Here is an 18362-nt window from a genome sequence, read left to right as displayed (position 1 = left end):
GTGAGTAAAACAGCGCCCGACAGACCACTGTACCGAGTCAAGACAGAGTGGTGGATTCGCCACTGCAGCTGCTTTCTGGTAAACTGGCGTGGACCATTCGGGCATCCCGTGACATCAAACTGAGTGAAATTTGTTATCCAATTCATTACTGTAGTGTCAATACCATACCATGACTTTTCATGCTGCACAACATCAAAAGCCTTCTTGAAATCAAGGAATATACAATCTATTGTTCAACCTTTATCCAATGAACTTGCCAGGTCATGACTTAATTGTGTGAGCTGCGTGACACAGGAAAATCCACTGTGGAATCCATACCGGCAATTGTTTAGCAGGAGATTCTCATTTAAATATTTAATTATGTTAGAGAAAAGAACATGTTCCAGCACTTTGTACACTGTACTAATTAACGACACAGGATGGTAATTGAACACAAAATTTTGTGGTCCAGATTTGTGTACCAGTACTATAATTGCCCTTTTCCAATCAGAGGGCAGGCAGCCCTGCTCAGTCAATTTTGTAAAGAGCAGATATAAATATTTTGAAACTGAGCGCGTACATGATGGTAACAAAGCATTTGGTATCTCGTCTGGACCACTGGCTTTTGTAGGGTTTTTTTCTTTAAAATAGTTTCAATTCCATGCAGACTAAACACAACCTTTTCCATAGTTACATCACAACCTCTTCTAGGAAAATTCGCGAGCGTGTGTGCATGAGTAGAAAATAACCGATGTAAAAAAACAAGACAAAGCATTCAGCTTTCTGGCAGTTGTTATACACTTTCGTGCCGTAGTCATGAATAGTTGGTACTATTAGATCATCCTTTCCATTGGTTTTGAAGATCTGCCACAGTTCTTTAGGGCGTTCTTTTATTCTCAATTCTAAGGCTTCCAAGTAACTGGCCTTTGCTCTTTTTATGGCGTCATTCATTTTAGTTATAAGTACCTGCAATGTTTCTATTACCCTTCCTTCCCTCCTGTCTTTCTTTAAATTTATTGTATGCATTGTGCCTCTTGCGGACTAATCTTCGCACAACACCTGTGAACCAAGGCTTACTTTTGCTGCATCTAGGTGACATCAGTCATGAGGGAACCTGTTGCTCACGTGAATCGAACGATTTACATTTGAATCTTACCCACATATCATTTATATCAGACATTTCTGATAGCGTCTCAAAGACATCGTAGTAACGGTCAAGTGCTTCTGTTATCATCCCGGTATTTGCCGCCTTATAGCTATATATTCGCCTTGTCCCGCTATCAACAACATTAACATGGCTCAACTTCAGCTCGTCAAGGACAGCGCTATGGTCACTTACACCAAGTATAACTACTGTTGTCTGGTTTTCAGAAGGCAAATCAGTAAACAGTAAATCCAGCACATTATTTCCTCTTGTGGGTTGCAAAACAAGTTGCTGGAGCGAAAAACAGCTACACAGCCTTAGCAATTCTTTTCCAGAGCCACTATTAATGCGAAAATTAATATTTTCTTAAGACCAATCAACTTCAGGCAGGTTTAAATCTCTGCCGAGTATAATATGTTCATCATTTACTGCCTCAATATCCTCTTTCAAATCATTGATTACATTAATCTGGCTTTGCGGTGGCCTACGAAAGGAGCAGACCGACACAGTCTTTCCATTTTTCAATTGTAACTTCACCCAAATAGATTCAGTTGTTTTTGGCTGCATTTCTAATTTATTAGAATAAACGTCCCATTTAACTAATGTAAACACACCGCCCCTGTGTTGATCTCTGTCTCTCCGATAAGCCGCATAACTTACAGGAATGATTTCTTTGACACTAATTTCACTGTTCATCCACGACTCGGCTCCAAGAACAACAGAGGGATTAGTCATATGAAGAAGGTTAGCGAAATCATCAACTTTATTTGCAATGCTTCTGCGATTGACAAGCAATACTTTGAGCTTGGTGTCGTTGCTTCGCTGTCACCCTGATTGTATTACTGAATCCAAGTGTCTCATCGTTAGTGTACTTCATGTTGTTGAGAAACAAAGAATCATAACGAAGGTTTACTTTATCACCCCCTTTGCGGTGAATTCTGGCATAATCCCATAACATCTTTCTTTTCTTTCGCACAATCTCCGAAAAATCCTCCGATTTGCATGAGTAAATTATCGTTTGACAACACCAAAAACACCACTCTTTTACAACGGTAACACGTTTGGTAAGCCAGAAAAAGCGCAAGAACGAAATACGGGTGGAGACGCCTACTTAAGTTCCCGCACCTGGGGCCTGTGGCGTCTTGGATTTTGATGGCATCTTCTAGTGCCTACTAACTATATATAGCGGTACAGATTGACTACATTGTGTTCTAAATGAACCAAATATTAAACATGGCAAGTTTCGGGAACCTTTATTCAGCCAACGCTGCCCAAATGCAAAAACATACATTGGAATCCCTGACGTCACGCTGACGTACCGGCGCTGGGGTTTCGGCGGGAAATTCAAATACTGATACTTGGACTTTCATTTTCTCATCTATAAGCAAACTATCTTTTTGAAATGACTTCCTGCAGGGTTCTCAAACAATGCTTCATTAGTCTAAACTGATTTATTGTTTCGCTTTAGTGTCCCTTTAAATCAGCCATAGCAACCTGTCGTTCAGCCTGGAAGTTTTCTATGGATGACAACTTTTCTTTGATTTCTTTTTGGCCACTTAAAAGTTCCTTTAGAAAGGCAGTATCAGGGCCGGGATTCAGCTCAACATCACCGCATACAAGCAATAGCAAAAAATCAAAATCAAAACGATGAAAACGCACGAAGTGACAACACGTATGATAAACATGCATTCTAATATTTATGTGAGAATGTACAGATGCGAAAGCAACGGGGGTGGAACCGGCTATGCAACAACGTATAAAAGCCATAGGGTTTGTGAAGAGAATCATTGTTGAGAATCACTTCCTGCGAACACCTGCATGAAACACGGCAAAGTCGCAGAGCGGTTCCAGTTAACTTTTTTTTTCCACAGGTGTCATCAGCAGCAGATCTTGCTGCCCAGCTGGGCTGTGGCCCTGAGACACTCGTGAAGGTGGTCTCCATCTTCGGCAACACGGGCGAAGGCAAATCGCACACCCTGAACCACTCCTTCTACAATGGGCAGCGGGTGTTTCAAACGTCACCGCAGCAGGAGTCGTGCACCATTGGTGTCTGGGCAGCACACTGTCCAGAGCACGGCCTTCTTACCATCGATACCGAGGGGTTGCTGGGGGTGGCTGAGAACCAGAACCAGCGCACCAGACTTCTCCTCAAGGTGAACTTGCTACAGAATGGTGATGCTGTAGAATACTCAGCTCCCATTAATTCGACTTATCGCTTAATTTGATTGCGTTTGAAAGCCCCGACAAGAAACCATGCATTGCTGTTGAAAGAAGGCTCATTCAGTCTGACAAAAAAAAAAAAAACCTGCCACTTCAATTCATTTGATCCCCCACTGGCACTTCCTCATGTGCGCAGCAGTTACCAAAAGCTTGAAAATGCAAAATATTCAGTAGATGGCACTACTGCTTCCCCGGCATGATGCTATCTTATTAAAATTTATTTTTGTCATTTAGTGGTCGACGCTACTCTCACTCGTAAAGCCATCCATTGCCACTTGTTTCACGTCATGTCACACAGAGACAGCTTTTAAACATGTTGGCGCTTTTCATTTCATGCTGGTTGAGTCGCCTTTAAAGCACAAGAAATTAGAAGCCGTTAGACAACTTCAAGCAAGAAAAAAAGATTTGTTTTGCCATGAATCCACACTGTTTTGTCCATCTTGTGGCTTGTCCAGTTCTGGCTAAAACTTTAATATATACTTTATCATCAGTGTTTGGCACCAACTACAGAGATGCACTGTCATTGCCAATGTTCCATGCCTTGGCATCAAATTCACAAAGTTCCTTTATCCTTTTCATGTTTATCAGTAAATTTTAGTACAGTGGGGTCTTTCGTGTAGTGCCTGCTTTGTGGTCAACCGAATTTGTGGTACTTAGGCAGCGATTTCTCTGTCCAGGTTCTAGCTGTGTCGGACATAGTGATCTACCGCACCCGGGCAGAGCGCCTCACCACGGACCTGTTCACTTTTCTTGGGGATGCTTCTCAAGCCTACGTTGGCCACTTCACGCGCGAGCTCAAGACACTCAAGGATCGCTGCAACCTCTCTGGACCCATCTCTGCACTGGGGCCTGCCGTCATTGTCTTCCACGAGACAATGCATACCAGGCCTTTGGTTGGCAGTGGTGCGTGCAATCCAGAATTTCAGAATTATTGGTTGACCAAGTGACATTTTGCTGGAATGTTTGCTGGGCCAAAAGCTACTAAAATGGCTTGATAGCATAAGCTGAAACAGCATGACTGAAACTAAGATTGAATTGAAAAAACTAGGGGTGTGTGAATATTGAAGATCACTGAGTTGAATGAAATAGTGAACATTCATATAATTAGATTAATTAGCTAATGACATTACAATCATTATAATCATTATTGCTCTTTAGCGGCTTATCCATTCGTGTCAAACTGTTATGAACCCTGACCAAGCGTACTCGGCCGGTGGCTGCGTCTGGCATGGCCGCAAAGCCATATTTTGAAAGCGACCTGTGATGGCGACAGAGCGCCAACTGCAGAGAGCCTCGTGCGCTCTGTGTTGTCGCTGCTGAGTTCGCATTGAAGAGAGACACATGGGCCCCAATCTTGAAAGTGATACGCAATGGCAGCTCAGTTCGGATAGTGCCGATAGCTTCGTGTGCTCTCTCAAAAGCGATCATCTTGCAGAACAGACAGTATTTCTCGTTGGGTAAGTATAGAAATGCTTAAAAGAAAATTGTTTTAAAAATAATATTGTTGTGGAGTCTTAGTATGACTGTGAACAAAGACGACGATTTTTCGAGGAGAGCGTGCGGCTGGTTCAGCCAAACCTCTTGTGCACGTAGTGCTGCTGCAATTTGTATATACTTGTAAATACACCTATGCTTCACTAATTCTGCCCCATGGCATTTTGGTGGAAGTGCAGGGTAGAATTAGTGAAGCGTAGGTGTATTTAAGAGTCTGTACAAGTTGCAGGAACACTACATGCACAAGATGGCTGCCTGAACCAGCCACACGGTCTTCTCAACAAATTGTCATCTTTGTATCTTTGTTATAGTCATACTACGACTATGTCCCACTGCTGTGTAACAATATGCATCTGCCAGACTAGTGAACTGCAATGTGCAGTTTTGTCACTTCAATGAGTTGGCTATGGTAGCCATGACAATTTCTTGCGAAGAATGAGGAAGCAATGTTCGATTCCTGATTGTGGCGGTCACGTTTCGATGATGGTGGAATTAGAGAAAATGCTTGTTGTGCTTTGATTTAGGTGCACAACCCCAGGTGGTCTAAATTAATCTGAAGTTTTCCACTAAAGCGTCTCTTGTAGGCCACTGTGCACTTTCTCGACAAAAAGCTCTGCAATTTCATTTTACATTCCAGAGGATTCCCACTCTCCTGTTGAGGAACTGAAGAAGCGCTTCGGGCAAAGCAACCAGAGCTTCGATGCCTTCAGCGACTTGCAGTACGTAGGCATCCAGACAGTGCGGTTGCCGACATGCTTTGATGGTTTGAGGGCCGCAGTGAAGAAGGTCATGGACAACTCCTCAGTGCGCTCCGCAAGACCCGTGGAGGTCATATTCCAGGCGCTCAAAGTGAGTCGGTGGCTGTGGAATGCGCTTTTGAGAATGCCTGAGCTGGTGTAGGTGTGAAAAACTGCATTTCCAGATGTACCCCATCAGAAACATTTCTGTATGTAATTGCTTAATAATGAAATTCTTGTGTTTTAGGTTTGTTTATATATGCTATAAGGACATCAGAAAATTAAACGTAGTCTATAACAGTCATTATTTTTCAACCTATGACAGTTTAAGATTTAATGCAGTATGTATGTGAAGTGACACAGCTGACTCGCATTAATTTGATAATACGATTTGCCTTTTATGTAATCCATGCCTGAAACTATGAAAACGAAAGTACCTGTATTTCTTCAGACGTTTCTATTACTTTCAATTAACACATTGTGTAAGTGGAACCAGTTTTTGACTTCGTGTAAGAAAATGAATGAAAGCCAGCAGCAGTAGGAATTTAGGTGCATTGTACGCGTCATATTCTTGCGCATATACACCACCCGAAAAATTGAAGGAATTTAACGGGAAAGTAATGGTGTAGGTTGCAAGTGAATGTCGCGTTGAGGTTGGTTTCATGGCAGCGCAAATTGCTTTGAGGTGTGGCTTCACAGCCTTGCATCACAGCAGAGTTTTTTGCCATGCAAAGTTTCGTTATCTCCCAAGAAACCCAATGCTCTCTTCCCACTCTTGCTTTTTGGAGCTCCTTTCTTTCACTGTCACCTGTTCCCCTCCTCTGCTTTAGTAGTCAATGTGTTAGGTTCAACAACAACCAACCAGAACTCAGATCAATATGCACTGCTTTCAACAGCACTTGTTTAGATTGCTGTCGTTGGGGAGGTTGGAGCCAGAACCGCTGGCCCAAGTTACGACGTGTACAAGTCGCCCATCTGCATATCTGCCTATTTTACAGATTTGAGGATTATTGTATGCAGTTATTTCCACAAGTTATACATGTGGTTTTTTATTTATTTATTTCCAGGGTGTCGCAATGCGGGGTGCAGGTTACACATGGTAGGCAGGCTCTGTGAAGTGAACACAGACACGAAGTGATGCCTTTTGAAATACATCTGGAACTTGTTACACATGCTCGCCATTTATTTGAACTAAAGAAATGTTATTTATTGCCGTTTCAGTCGATTGTAAACCAAAATGTATGGTGAACTGCTATCCAGCACATTGGTTCACTAGTCGTTGACTCTCTGCAAATTACACATGTTGGTTTAATATTCTGCACAATTGCTGTAACGGATATGCAGCAATTGAGTCGGATTCCCTCTCCTTTTCTAGGGCTTCATTGGCACTGCTTACAGCTGTGATCGCATTCCCTGCATTCTTTTTGTGCCATTTGGTGAAATGTATCGTGTTACAACAAGTAGTAAAACTCGTGCAGAGCCATATCGTTTAAAGGGATACGGACACAAAAATTGGTGGGTGGTTTTCTGCGTCAGAACAAAAGTTGAACTGTTAAAAATGACGAATACAACAAGCTGCTTAGAAAAAAAAAAAACGAGAAACACCTTTCTTTTGCGATTTTCTGTTGCGCCTTGCCTCCAAGCGGCCGCCGGGAGAAGCTGAAACTTGACGTCATGACACCCCCGCGTGCCCGCGCGCGCTCGGCCAAGGTCAGCCACAGCCGGCGCAGTCTTTCCGGAGTGTCGGTCCCTCGCAGCGTTTGTTTATCGCCATCAGCTATGTTCGCACGTGGTTTGCCTGAAACATTATCCCCGTCAGCGCTCCATGCAGGTGGTGCATCTTACACGCGTGTTCGCACAGTCGTCGATCAGTATTGAAGCATTCTTCGTAGCGGAAGAAAATGCCCAGACATTACTGCGTCCACGGCTGTTATAGCAGCATTATCGGTCATGACACGCCGTCGCGCACGTCTCCCAGAGACAAGGTGCGTGAACTTTGCATACGTGCCTGTCAGCCACCACACCCAGCATGGAGACTTCTAAAAAATGGCTTCACTTGCGCGGACCACTTCGTCAACGATGCTTATGCGACCGAGCTAACCCGGCTGTGCTCAAAAGCCTTGGCATGCCGCTCAAAAGGCTCCTGTTGAGGCAATGCAATTCAAAGAGCTGGTGCTTAGTGACGCATTCGTAACTGTTAGCTGTGTTCGCCAACTTTTGTTGTTCTTGCAACAGACCCTCTCTCTTTCTGTATGCATGTAGCCGCAGCGGTTACCGCAGGAGTGCCTGTTGAAAGAAGGGAAATTAGCCTTTCATTGGCTGTGCAAGAACAGATATTCTCTGCTTGTGACAGAAATTGTTTACCCTGCGGATCCATGTGTTTATCACAAAACAATATAGTCATGTTGTGTGCACTCTCGCTGCGTCTAATATTGAACGACAGCATACGAGCGCTCTTTTAATTAATCAAATATACAAAACACAGCCAGTGAATGAACGCCAGACAACAGCATACATGTCTAGTAATCTAAAATGCGCAGCACATTTATCTACATTGCCGTTTCACACATTGCTTTTCAACCTCAAGCAAAAAATTACGGATTTTCATAGGTCTCTGCATAATCATGCGTCGGGTTTCATGACTTGGTTGTTCGCGCAGCATTTCCCTATTAAATGTCACAGCTAAAGACTTTCCTTTGTCTATGGCCACAGAATCTATGTAGCTAAGTGATCTGGTCGACGGGTCCCTAGCGCAGCCGCTTATCTAAACGAGTTCAACCAGTAAAGGGCTTCTAATGGCGTGAATGTGAAAGTAGCCGTAAACACAGGGCTATGAAACGGCTGGAAAATTCTACACATGCCGTGCCTCGTCGCGTAAAAACGAAGTACGCAGCGATCGAAAGCCGACAGCGACGAGCTACGCTACCTACGATTCAGCCGTAATAGCTCCCTTTCTGCCTCAACGCGGGTCACGAAACTAGGCACTTTGCATCCTACGTAGCATAATTTTAGGAACTGCTGCTGCTGCACTTCAAGTTTACTAGAAAAAGAAATTAACATTTTGCTGGCCCGGACCGCCTGACCGGCACGTTCAAGGCCGCCTGCTCTTCTTTGCCGCTTGACGCGGAAGGCTCACTAAGTTGGAACGGTCCTCATCTACAGACGTGTACTCATCGCTGGTAGAGGCACCAGAACCCGAATCCATGCTCACGATTGCGGCGGCGGCGCACCTCGAATGACCGTGGCCGGCCGGCTGGCTATCCGACGGGGGTGTCGTGACGTCACGCCTTCCAACTCGCTTGGGCCGGGCGGCGTTGCGCGCGCTCACAAAAACGCCAAAAATAAAGCCATCCGCTGAAAAATGAGCGAAGTGACTACTTGTTTTCGGTGTACTCGCACACTGAGGACTCATTTTCTGTATTATCGTAAAATGTTCAGATTTTGTGTCCGTATCCCTTTAAGCATGGGTACTATCTTTGTATTGTATATACAGTCGAACCTTGATATATCGAACAGCGCGGTGATCGCAAAATAATTAGATATAGCCATAATTCGATATATAAAATCACGTAGGAAATGTGTGAAAACTTCTGGAAATCAATGAACCAAGGGCGTGATCAGCTATTGTTGTTCGGAGCACGCATTTGGTTGTGTCGCACGCAATTGACCTAGGCCGCATGGACTTAGTCCAAACACTATGAAGTATTCGTGGTGGTAGTAGAAATTATGTACATGTGTGGTAAAATGATGAGTCCTCTTTTGTGTGTGTGTGTGTGTGTGTGTGTGTGTGTGTGTGTGTGTGTGTGTGTGTGTGTGTGTGTGTGTGTGTGTGTGTGCTAGTTGTGCAGCAACTTCTCTGCTCACAGTACGAACGCTTATGCCAAGCCGTGAGCACTAAATTCATAACTGCGAAAATGGCATCGACTTTATTATTTTTCGTTTTTGGATTTCGAATCTGGCCCAGGTGACGTCGGTTTCGTTGCTGTTTCCATCTCGAATGCATCACGATGATGCAAGCTGTACTGCAGTAAGTGACAGAGGCACTGGGCTTACAAGTTCATTGCGCAGATTGGTGTATATATGCACCTTGCATAGAAGCTTACGCTTTCGAAAGAATTTTCAATTTTTCAGTGAGCTTTGTAAAACTTGCAGAATGTGGGCTCCATGCGAAAACTCGCGAGGAACATTGGATGTTATAACATAAACTGTTGCATGTCTAGTAGGCTTGAAAAGCGCCTATCCAGGCACTTGAAACTTATGCTTGGTAGAATACACTGCGAAAAACAATACGGGAAGTCGACCCACTGTTATACAACAATATATTATATGTGCCGACATTCAGTGCCCTCGGTTGCCTCGGGCTGTTTGCTTTTTCTTTTCTTTTCTTTTCTTTTTTTCTTTTTCTTTTTTGAAGTATTAGGCCTAGCAAGCAAAGAAAAGCAACATGGGTTTCCCCATGCCACTCTCCCACAGCACCATCTCCTGCGGCATATTGTGGGCCAAGAGTATGCATCTGATGATCTACAAGTACAGATGCGCGTGTCATGAATTACTGGCCACTGTTGCACTCAAATATGGAAATGCGAGCATTTCAGAGTTTAAATGCTGCCACAAGCTGGGCAGGGCAAGTTCTTGGCTCTCTACGCTTGAAAAAGCAAAGAAGCAAACATACGTTTCAGCTTCGTGAGTGGCAATTTTGGGGTGATAAATGCATGCAGTGCCACTTCACCGGAGCAAGGTGCCTATATATACCTTGGTGCTTGTTGTCTGTGATAGCGTCAAACGTAGGGTTGCACATAGACAATTCTACATGTGCCTTCCACTGACTGTATGGTGCATTTATTTTTCACACTTCAGCTTCTAAACGACAAGTTCAGCGGTGACATAGAAAAAACTGTTGCAAGCCCATTTCCTGACCAGTATTTCACCTGCCCCATTGTGTGCATCGCTTGTGCGTAAGTTTGTTTTTGTTTTTTGACGCTAGAAAAGCTATCACTTTAATTTTGGCTTTCATTTTTATTGCCAATTCCTTTCTTACCACGCAAAGTATCGTGTGCACATATTAGATTATGTAAAATCGGGCAGTTTGCAGGTTTAAGTGCTACACTTATCCACGTTGAATAAATGCTGTCCTTCTCGTGCAGTTGCATTCCCCTTATAAAACAAGTTTGTCATGTTTGATACGACAGCCATTTGGCACTAATACGTTGCTAGTAATTATAATTTGGCTGAGTAAGCTTTCCATATCATGCAATTTTGCAATTTCAACTGTGTTTCTGGTAGCAATGCCTAATGGTTATGCATTGACCTAATCATTGTTGCAGCTGGTTCCGTCTGTGTTGGGAATGTGTTTTAACTGTGCTAGTATACATTTCATTAATTAACATAATGAAATGTAAATAATAGTTAAGATTAAAGTGTAACAAACTGGGCTAACAACAAGACAGGTTCTTGTATTCTCCATTACTTTTGTGCTGTTTACATGAAATTAATGGCTTAGATTGTTCCTTTCTTTCTTTTCCTGGAAATAAAAGTGTTCTAATAGACCAAATGTCTAGGTTTAGAACCGGCTATTTATTCATGTTGTATATATCCTACGAAGCGGCTTCAGTGTTGGTCTCCTGAAAACTGACATTTGTTCAGCTCAACGTCACAAGCTTTTAAAACATCTTGATTTTGCTTTTGTTACAGGTAAATCCATTGCTGTATAACAGGACAGTGACATTGTACTGTATTTCACTGCTCTATAAGCTGAAGTTTGTGTATTTTCCTGTCACGTGCACGCTGTAGCAACAATTTTGTGTGTGTGGTGTGATTTCCACATTTGTGTTATGCTTTTACAACTCCAGGCACCAAAACCACGTTGTAAAGTGTTATCTTATAAATTAATAATTTTTACACAATGCTGGATGCTGCACCGATATTTGGTTGCATATACACAGTGCTCTAAAGAGAACACAGTTGAAATATTGATGCCTTTACCACTTGAATATCCATGCAAGCTTGTATGGCCGCATTCCATTGGGAATGGAATGAAAAATTGTTGGTGTATTTCGATTTAGGCGCAGATTGAACCCTGAGCGGCAAAAATGATTCGGAGTGTTCTGCTGTGAAGTCGTTCACAGTTGGAGCATTGCTCTGAGCTGTCAATCATCCGACCAATCAATGAAGCTCAACTGATCTGGCAGTCGCTGGCTTGTGCTGCAGGAATACCCACTTCATTTCCTTCAATTTTGTATACCCTGGTTACAGAGCTCGGTGCAACAAGACCATGAACCACCAAGACACTCACAGTTGTGATGCCAATTGCCAGTATCAATACCAGCTCGACAACCGGGTCCACCAGTGCAAGGTAAGTGCCCAAGGGGTAGCTCTAGGAGGCTAAAGCCCCATCGTTTCATTGAGCAGTCCATTGATTGGTGAACTTGCATTGGAAGACTAGTTGACCTCAACCTCTGCCACCTTTCTTTGTTCAAATGCAGGACTGCTATGAAAAGTCGGGTCGCAAGGTCATTCTCACTCCTCAGACTGCTGCCAAGAATGATTCTGCCGTGGCTGCATGGGTGAAGTTTGCGTGGTCAGGGTAAGAAGTATGCAGCTGCCTTTGAAGGCTTTTAGCACTGTAGTAATGTGACACACGCACACTTTAGACATATTTTGTCAGTGTCATGTAGGTACAGCGTCGACCACTTATAACACAACCAGCTATAATGCAAATATTTCTGGCTCCTGTTTACCTTCCCATAGAACTTCATATATATGCAAACCACTTATGGTGCAGTCACGCGGTACGAAATGCTAGTTTTACTAATGCGGCTTCTGCAGGAAAATTCTGCACAAAAGCATGGCGGCAAGTGTGCTTCTCAACGAGGTGCACTGGCCGATGGGAGGGTAGAGCGACAAGGGCGATGCAGAGAGAATGAACCAGGAACAGGGGAAAAAAAAATAGCGGCAGCGTGTTGCGGTCGTGCAGGGGTTGCCTAGGAGACTGGGAAGCCTTTGCTTGACCAGCAGTACACCCTCCACACTGAATGTGTGCGAATTGTCCCTCTTTGGAGGCTTTGGCTCTTCAATTTGTATGCATCTGTCGTGATGCGCATCCTTGTGACATGCACACATGACATGTATGACCTTGACTGCTGTCAGTTTAAACAATGTACTGCATATTTCGTTCTGAGCTTGTAGGCTTTATGTTTCCATGCAAGCTTCTACCGGTCCTACCAGTACGCACACAAGCAAATTTTGTAAGCATTGACAGTAGTTGCCTTGGCTTATCGCCCGAGAAACCAAACTCCGCTTCACACTTGCAGCTGTCACTTCAGCTCATACATGTCATAGTATGTCCAATCTTCCACAGGTACGGACGTATCAAGGGCAAGCTTCTCGCGACAGCATGCCACCAGGCACTTGAAAAGCGAAGGAACCATTTGGACAATGAAAGTTAGAGTACAGATGGCACAGGCATCACTCAGAAGGTGGCATCTTGGTTCACGGTGGCCATGTTTTCGACACCGCAGATCACCCTGAGAAATCGAGCAGGACGCTGTACAGAGTCCGAAATCTTAGTTGCCGTTCTATATTAGTTCTGTGGAGCTGGTAGCGGTGCCACAGGGTGCGCACGGCTGCTTGGTCTACATGTTTTACACATGTGCAGCGATTGAAAAATGTTCTTGCAACTCCAGACACTTGCGCTATAAGCAGTCTATGCTGTACCGTCAAAATCTGTTCGTTCTACTAGAACGGCACTGGACTTGTCCGAACTTCACGTTCACTTTTGTGCATGGCCGTCAAGCTGGCCATCCTAGACTTTATAGTTTTCTTTATCATCCTTTCCCCCATTGTGTAGTGTCCATTTTTGTATGAAACAGTCAACATGGCTTTTTTTTTCTATAGCTGCTTCCTTCTCCTCCTGCTTCTCGTAATTTATTGGTGTTAGTCTTTTAAACAGTCTGTTAAAGGGGCCATGACGTGGTCACCCAGCTAAATGTCTTCAGTTTATCATTGCAGCTGAGAATAACGGAGGAAGTACGTGTACTTATACAAGAAAAAAAGAAAGCTGAGTTCTAAACACGTCCCACCACCGTCGGCTGCCATGTTGGCAAAGCTTGTGTGATAGCAAGAAATGTGGGTCCACTGCTGTGTGGCCTGCTCGAAAGCATGCGAAAACCATGCGTGTGCCGTGCTGGACTACACTTGCTCCCCACCCTCTGGCACCCTACTGTGTCGAAAGGGCATCACCATTGCATCGTGTCCACGATTCCTTCGCTTGCACGATAAAAACAGCAGAAACCAGAGAACACCTGCATCACATAGCATTTGCATTGACCACATAGAACACACAGTTCATTTCATCACTTTTAAGTGTCGCCAGACTGCTGTATGGCTCGACTATATTTTAAAAGTTTGAATGCACATTTTCTACCGCACCAAACCTGCTAAAATTTTGCTCGCATTCTGTCAGATGCATATGGTTTAACACGCAATGCATAATTCAGGCTTGAAAGTTTGGTGGCATGTGTCCCCTTTAATACATATTTGTGGGAACGCTTGTGTACCTGCCATTGCATCTTGCTGTAGTCTGAGGCGTCTATTTTTAGTCTGTTGTGTTGTATTTTCAGTGAGCACATTTTGCTCAAAGTGCCAGTGTTGCAAGTCCCGGCTACGTTAGATGACTAGGTGAATAACTGTGCCTATATTTTCTGTTAATGAACCGAATTGCCTTTCTCTGGATATTTTCCAATTAGGTTAGTTTTAGTCACGGAGTAAGACAATTAGGATGTGAAACTCCCGTCAGCGCGAGCGAGCGCGGGCGACCAGATAAGGTCACAATTGTTGTATGCGCCGATGGGGCCGTATACAGTGGCGGCGCCATGCGGCGCGTCGTAGAAGCCGCAGCGAAAAAAAAAATGCAGCGCCCGGGCAGGCTACTCCGGCGCGCTCTCAATGGCGGTAATTTCTTTCCAGGCTGCCGGGCGCCGCCAGCACGATAACGGCTCCGCGGGCTTGTGACCTTTTCTGGTCGCCGCAAATAGCGGAGTTTCCTCTCCTAAATGTTTCTTGCTCCGTGGTTTTAGTGTAAGGGAACCATACAACATTAGCATACTCAAGAACGGGTCTCACAAATGTGGTGTAAGGTAAAGGTTTGATGTTTGTGGGTGCCAACGAGAGATACCTTTTAAGAAACAACAGCTTTCATGATGTACAGGAAGTGACATTGCTAATATCTGGTGCTCACTTAAGGTTAGACATATTTTTAAGCCAAGATATTTGTGCTGTTGAACTTCAGTTATGGGGCTGCCATAAAGGGTGCAGGAAAAATATGAAAGGTACTACTTTTGTTGTTACTGTCAAGCAAACCGTCTTGTTTGTGCTAACGGTCATCTGCCACTTATGGCACCATTCAGCTATTTTTGCCGTTGTGGTCCTCAGAATTACTAATTTCCTGGTATATTATGCAGTCATCTGCAAAAAGTTTAATTTTACAGCCAACATTATTTTGATGCCATACATAAAATTAAAATAACAGCAGTCCAATTACTGAGCCCTGTGGCATCCCTGTTGTAAGAGGCACAGGATCCATTGAAACATTTTGAATGACGACAAATTGTGACCGGTGTGATAGAAAATTTGTTAACCATAAGTCTATCTTTAATAACAGCCATAATTTTTACAATTACTTCAGTATTACATACACAAACAAATGCTTTCATCTTTCATCTTCCATTCATTTCTTGCATCTTGCACTTAGTATGTGCTCATACAGCTTCCATCTTGGGTTACTTGGGTTTTGCACAGTTTATGTATGACCACAAAGCTTCAAGGACTATGCTAGATGCTAATAATCTGATACGCAAGGCTTGGCATGTGTACATTAAGTTCTTGGCTGCTATCTGAGTAAAACAGAATACATTGCTCTGCTGTCTCAGGTCTTCTATCAATTTGCACAATCCTTATGTTCTAAATATGAGTCAATAACTCTACACCTACTCGATAAGCAAGCCATGTTTGGTAACATATAATGGAATGACATCCACTGCTTTGCTGCTTTTCAGTGGCAAACACATGTTAAAGTACCCCCCACCAGGTCTGGGCACGTTGAGCCGGCAAATGCAGTGTATACAATATGCGCTAACCACCGTGTCGGCTAATTATTGAATGTCTATGCACCGCAGAAAAAGCTTAAAATGCAAACCAGACACCCTTTGCCCTTCTCTTCATGGATGCCGTGCTCCCAGCTGGTGTGTCGACATTTATCATGCAAGTGCGACTACGTACATAGCAGTGCTGCAACGTCGCTCATAGTGACACATGACTTTGAGAATTATTCAAGGCAACATTAGTTATTTGTTTAATCTGTTCTTTCAATAAATGAATTGAAGTTTAGAAAAATAATAAAACATATCGAATGTCTACGCGTTTTTGTTCTACTACGTAGCGTAGCAAGAAAGATGTACTTCCATTTCGTCTGCTTGTTCCCATGTCGTGTTGTTGAATGTGCAGAGTATAAAACTGACATCTTCTACAGTGTTCCAGCATTGCAATCATACTCTTTAATCCTCACGCGCCTGCCTCAGCGCTCGTGATTGTGAGACTGACCTATACCGCTAAACAGGTGTTCTCGTGCAGAGCGCGCAAAATCATCTGCATGAAACAAGACTAGCACAACAGCTCGCGCGCGAGACCGTAACCGGAAATCCGCTGCTCAGCAAAAACATTGAAGAGAGAGAGAGAAAGTAAAAGAAGGGCGGGACCCGTGACGTATTCTTCACGCGATCCTCAAGCTCCGGTATGGAAGAACGCAGGGAAGGAATTTTGCTTGTGGAAACTATACGGGGGAAGTGGAGAGAATCTATACTGGCAGTGAGGCTCGCCTCCCGAAGTCGTGGTTCGAAGAACTTCAAATATTTCTGTCTGATATTAATCAATTAATTGGAAAAATTATTGCTATAGAACACTCCATAGAGGGCACATAACAACTTACAGCGCATAACCAAAGTTTGCTGTGCGGCCTGGTGAGGGGCCCTTTATTGTGGCAACAAAGCCTCCGAGATTACTGTGACATGTAATGTGATAGGATGGCACTGTTGGCTTATCTCACTGATTTACCGTGTGCCCTTACATGTCCAGATATGTGCTTGAGTGTCCCAGCTGCGGTGTCATCTACCAGAGCCGCCAGTACTGGTACGGCAACAGGAACCCTGACGAGACAGTGACCAGGGTCGAAATAGTGCACGTCTGGCCTGGTGTAAGCATGTTTTGCACTATGTTGCATTGAATAGTCCCTGCAATACCTGTGTTTGTTTGCCCTTTCCTGCTTTTCATCAATCTTCAGTAATATTATTTTGCATCGGGGTCTATGCAAGTACATAATTGACCGTAAAAGCTATCATTACCAGCATCTTTCTTTTTTTTCTGTTGAAGAATGGGGAAGCGCATTTATGAGTGCATTGGTTAAAAAATAAGACACAGCATGGCATGCACTTGTCGAATGGAGTATAATAAGAGCAATTGTTCAGCCTCATCTGCAATATTTGGTGGCATTGAAAACCCTTCTCCTTCCAGTCGAACAAAGTGCATACCTGCCATTGCTCCAGAGCTTTCTGTAAACTTCACAACTTTGGCCTCTGTGTGCCCACAGGATTTTTGCAAATGTTAGAATTCCTATTTTGCCAGGTCCGAAATAGGTTCTGGACGACTAGTTCATCAAGTAGAGCCTCATAGTATTAGAAAAAATGGAAAGTATGTTTCTTGCAGGACAAGTCAACACAGGAGCCCAGCATCACTGCACAGAGGGTTCTCGATGGGCTGCAGACCATCACGGAGACAGTCGCGACGTACAGTGCACGACCAACACGCACCATGTCTGACTGGATAAATGACCAGATTGCACCTTCATACTGGGTCCCCAACTACAAGATTCAGGTAAAACCTCTAACCTGAATGCAAGTTGTACTGGCAATTAACATGGGAATTCCACATTTGGAGGACTAAAGTCGAGCTTCAAAAATTCTTTGCTTCAGCTGAAGCTAGTTGATGAGGGGTGACGAATAGTGTATACAGTCAACGTGCGATTTTTCCGGCTCCCTAGGGGTTGCGGAAAGGTCCGGAAAATTGGGCAGTCCAAAAAAATTAATACCTGTCTTTTGCTGCCCTCAAGGGCTCAAAAAGCCACAGGCACGTCTGAAAAAGCTCTGAAGGCTTGCCAGTACTCTTATTTGGCATATTGGTGCTCGTACTTTGACAGGAGACGGCGTGTGCACGCGTGTATAATTAAGGAATACATTGTGTGTCCCGTGACAATTGCCCTTCCCACGCTTGTTAAGCTTCACTGCAATACTGCCCTTATGTTTCACCGCTTGTATTGAGGCAAAGCCGACCTTCCAAAATGGGCATTATGCAACGCATCGTGCATTCCGAGCTTTGAAGCCAATCGGGAGGACCACAAAGGTGGAGTCGATGCCATTGTTGCCAGCAGCGAATTCTTTAAATGAAAAGCAGCACCGAACGGCGATAAGCTTAATAGCGAACGTTGAAGCAGCTAGGCCTAGCGTTGCCACCTACAGCTGCCAGCAGAACTGCGTGCAAAAGCGCCGTTTCTAGGCGGCGAGATAATCAAAATGGCGGCAGTGATGGTTGACTAATGCCGTTTCGGACCTGCGGTCACAGCAAGAAATCTGGAAAATCGGACGGCGAAGGGTTCTTGCTTTTGAAATTTCAGGCGTTCTTATACATAGACTCAACAGGGTAGGTGGTGATGCAATCTTTCTCTATGGTGATGCCGCGAAGCC

General features: G+C 44.0%; 1 protein-coding gene and 1 long non-coding RNA gene across 3 annotated transcripts in view; one reads left to right on the top strand and one right to left on the bottom strand.

Moving 5' to 3' along the window:
• Window positions 1–18362, bottom strand: part of LOC142588326 (uncharacterized) — a 116414-nt gene that overhangs the window by 20476 nt on the left and 77576 nt on the right. The window lies entirely within an intron of this gene.
• The window catches only part of LOC142588324 (zinc finger FYVE domain-containing protein 1-like), a 65167-nt gene that overhangs the window by 35303 nt on the left and 11502 nt on the right, over window positions 1–18362 (top strand). For both annotated transcript variants that reach the window (XM_075699934.1, XM_075699933.1), the window contains exons 5-12: window positions 2995–3276; window positions 4021–4246; window positions 5475–5686; window positions 10432–10529; window positions 11827–11926; window positions 12057–12157; window positions 16702–16819; window positions 17329–17496. In XM_075699934.1, coding sequence (XP_075556049.1) covers window positions 2995–3276; window positions 4021–4246; window positions 5475–5686; window positions 10432–10529; window positions 11827–11926; window positions 12057–12157; window positions 16702–16819; window positions 17329–17496 — 1305 coding nt within the window. The remainder of the gene's footprint in view (window positions 1–2994; window positions 3277–4020; window positions 4247–5474; window positions 5687–10431; window positions 10530–11826; window positions 11927–12056; window positions 12158–16701; window positions 16820–17328; window positions 17497–18362) is intronic.

This window comes from Dermacentor variabilis, chromosome 7 (genome assembly GCF_050947875.1).
Source record: "Dermacentor variabilis isolate Ectoservices chromosome 7, ASM5094787v1, whole genome shotgun sequence".
Classification (NCBI taxonomy): Eukaryota; Metazoa; Arthropoda; class Arachnida; order Ixodida; family Ixodidae; genus Dermacentor; species Dermacentor variabilis.
The sequence above is the reverse complement of the archived record's forward strand: the minus strand, read 5'-3'. Positions and strand labels throughout refer to the sequence as shown.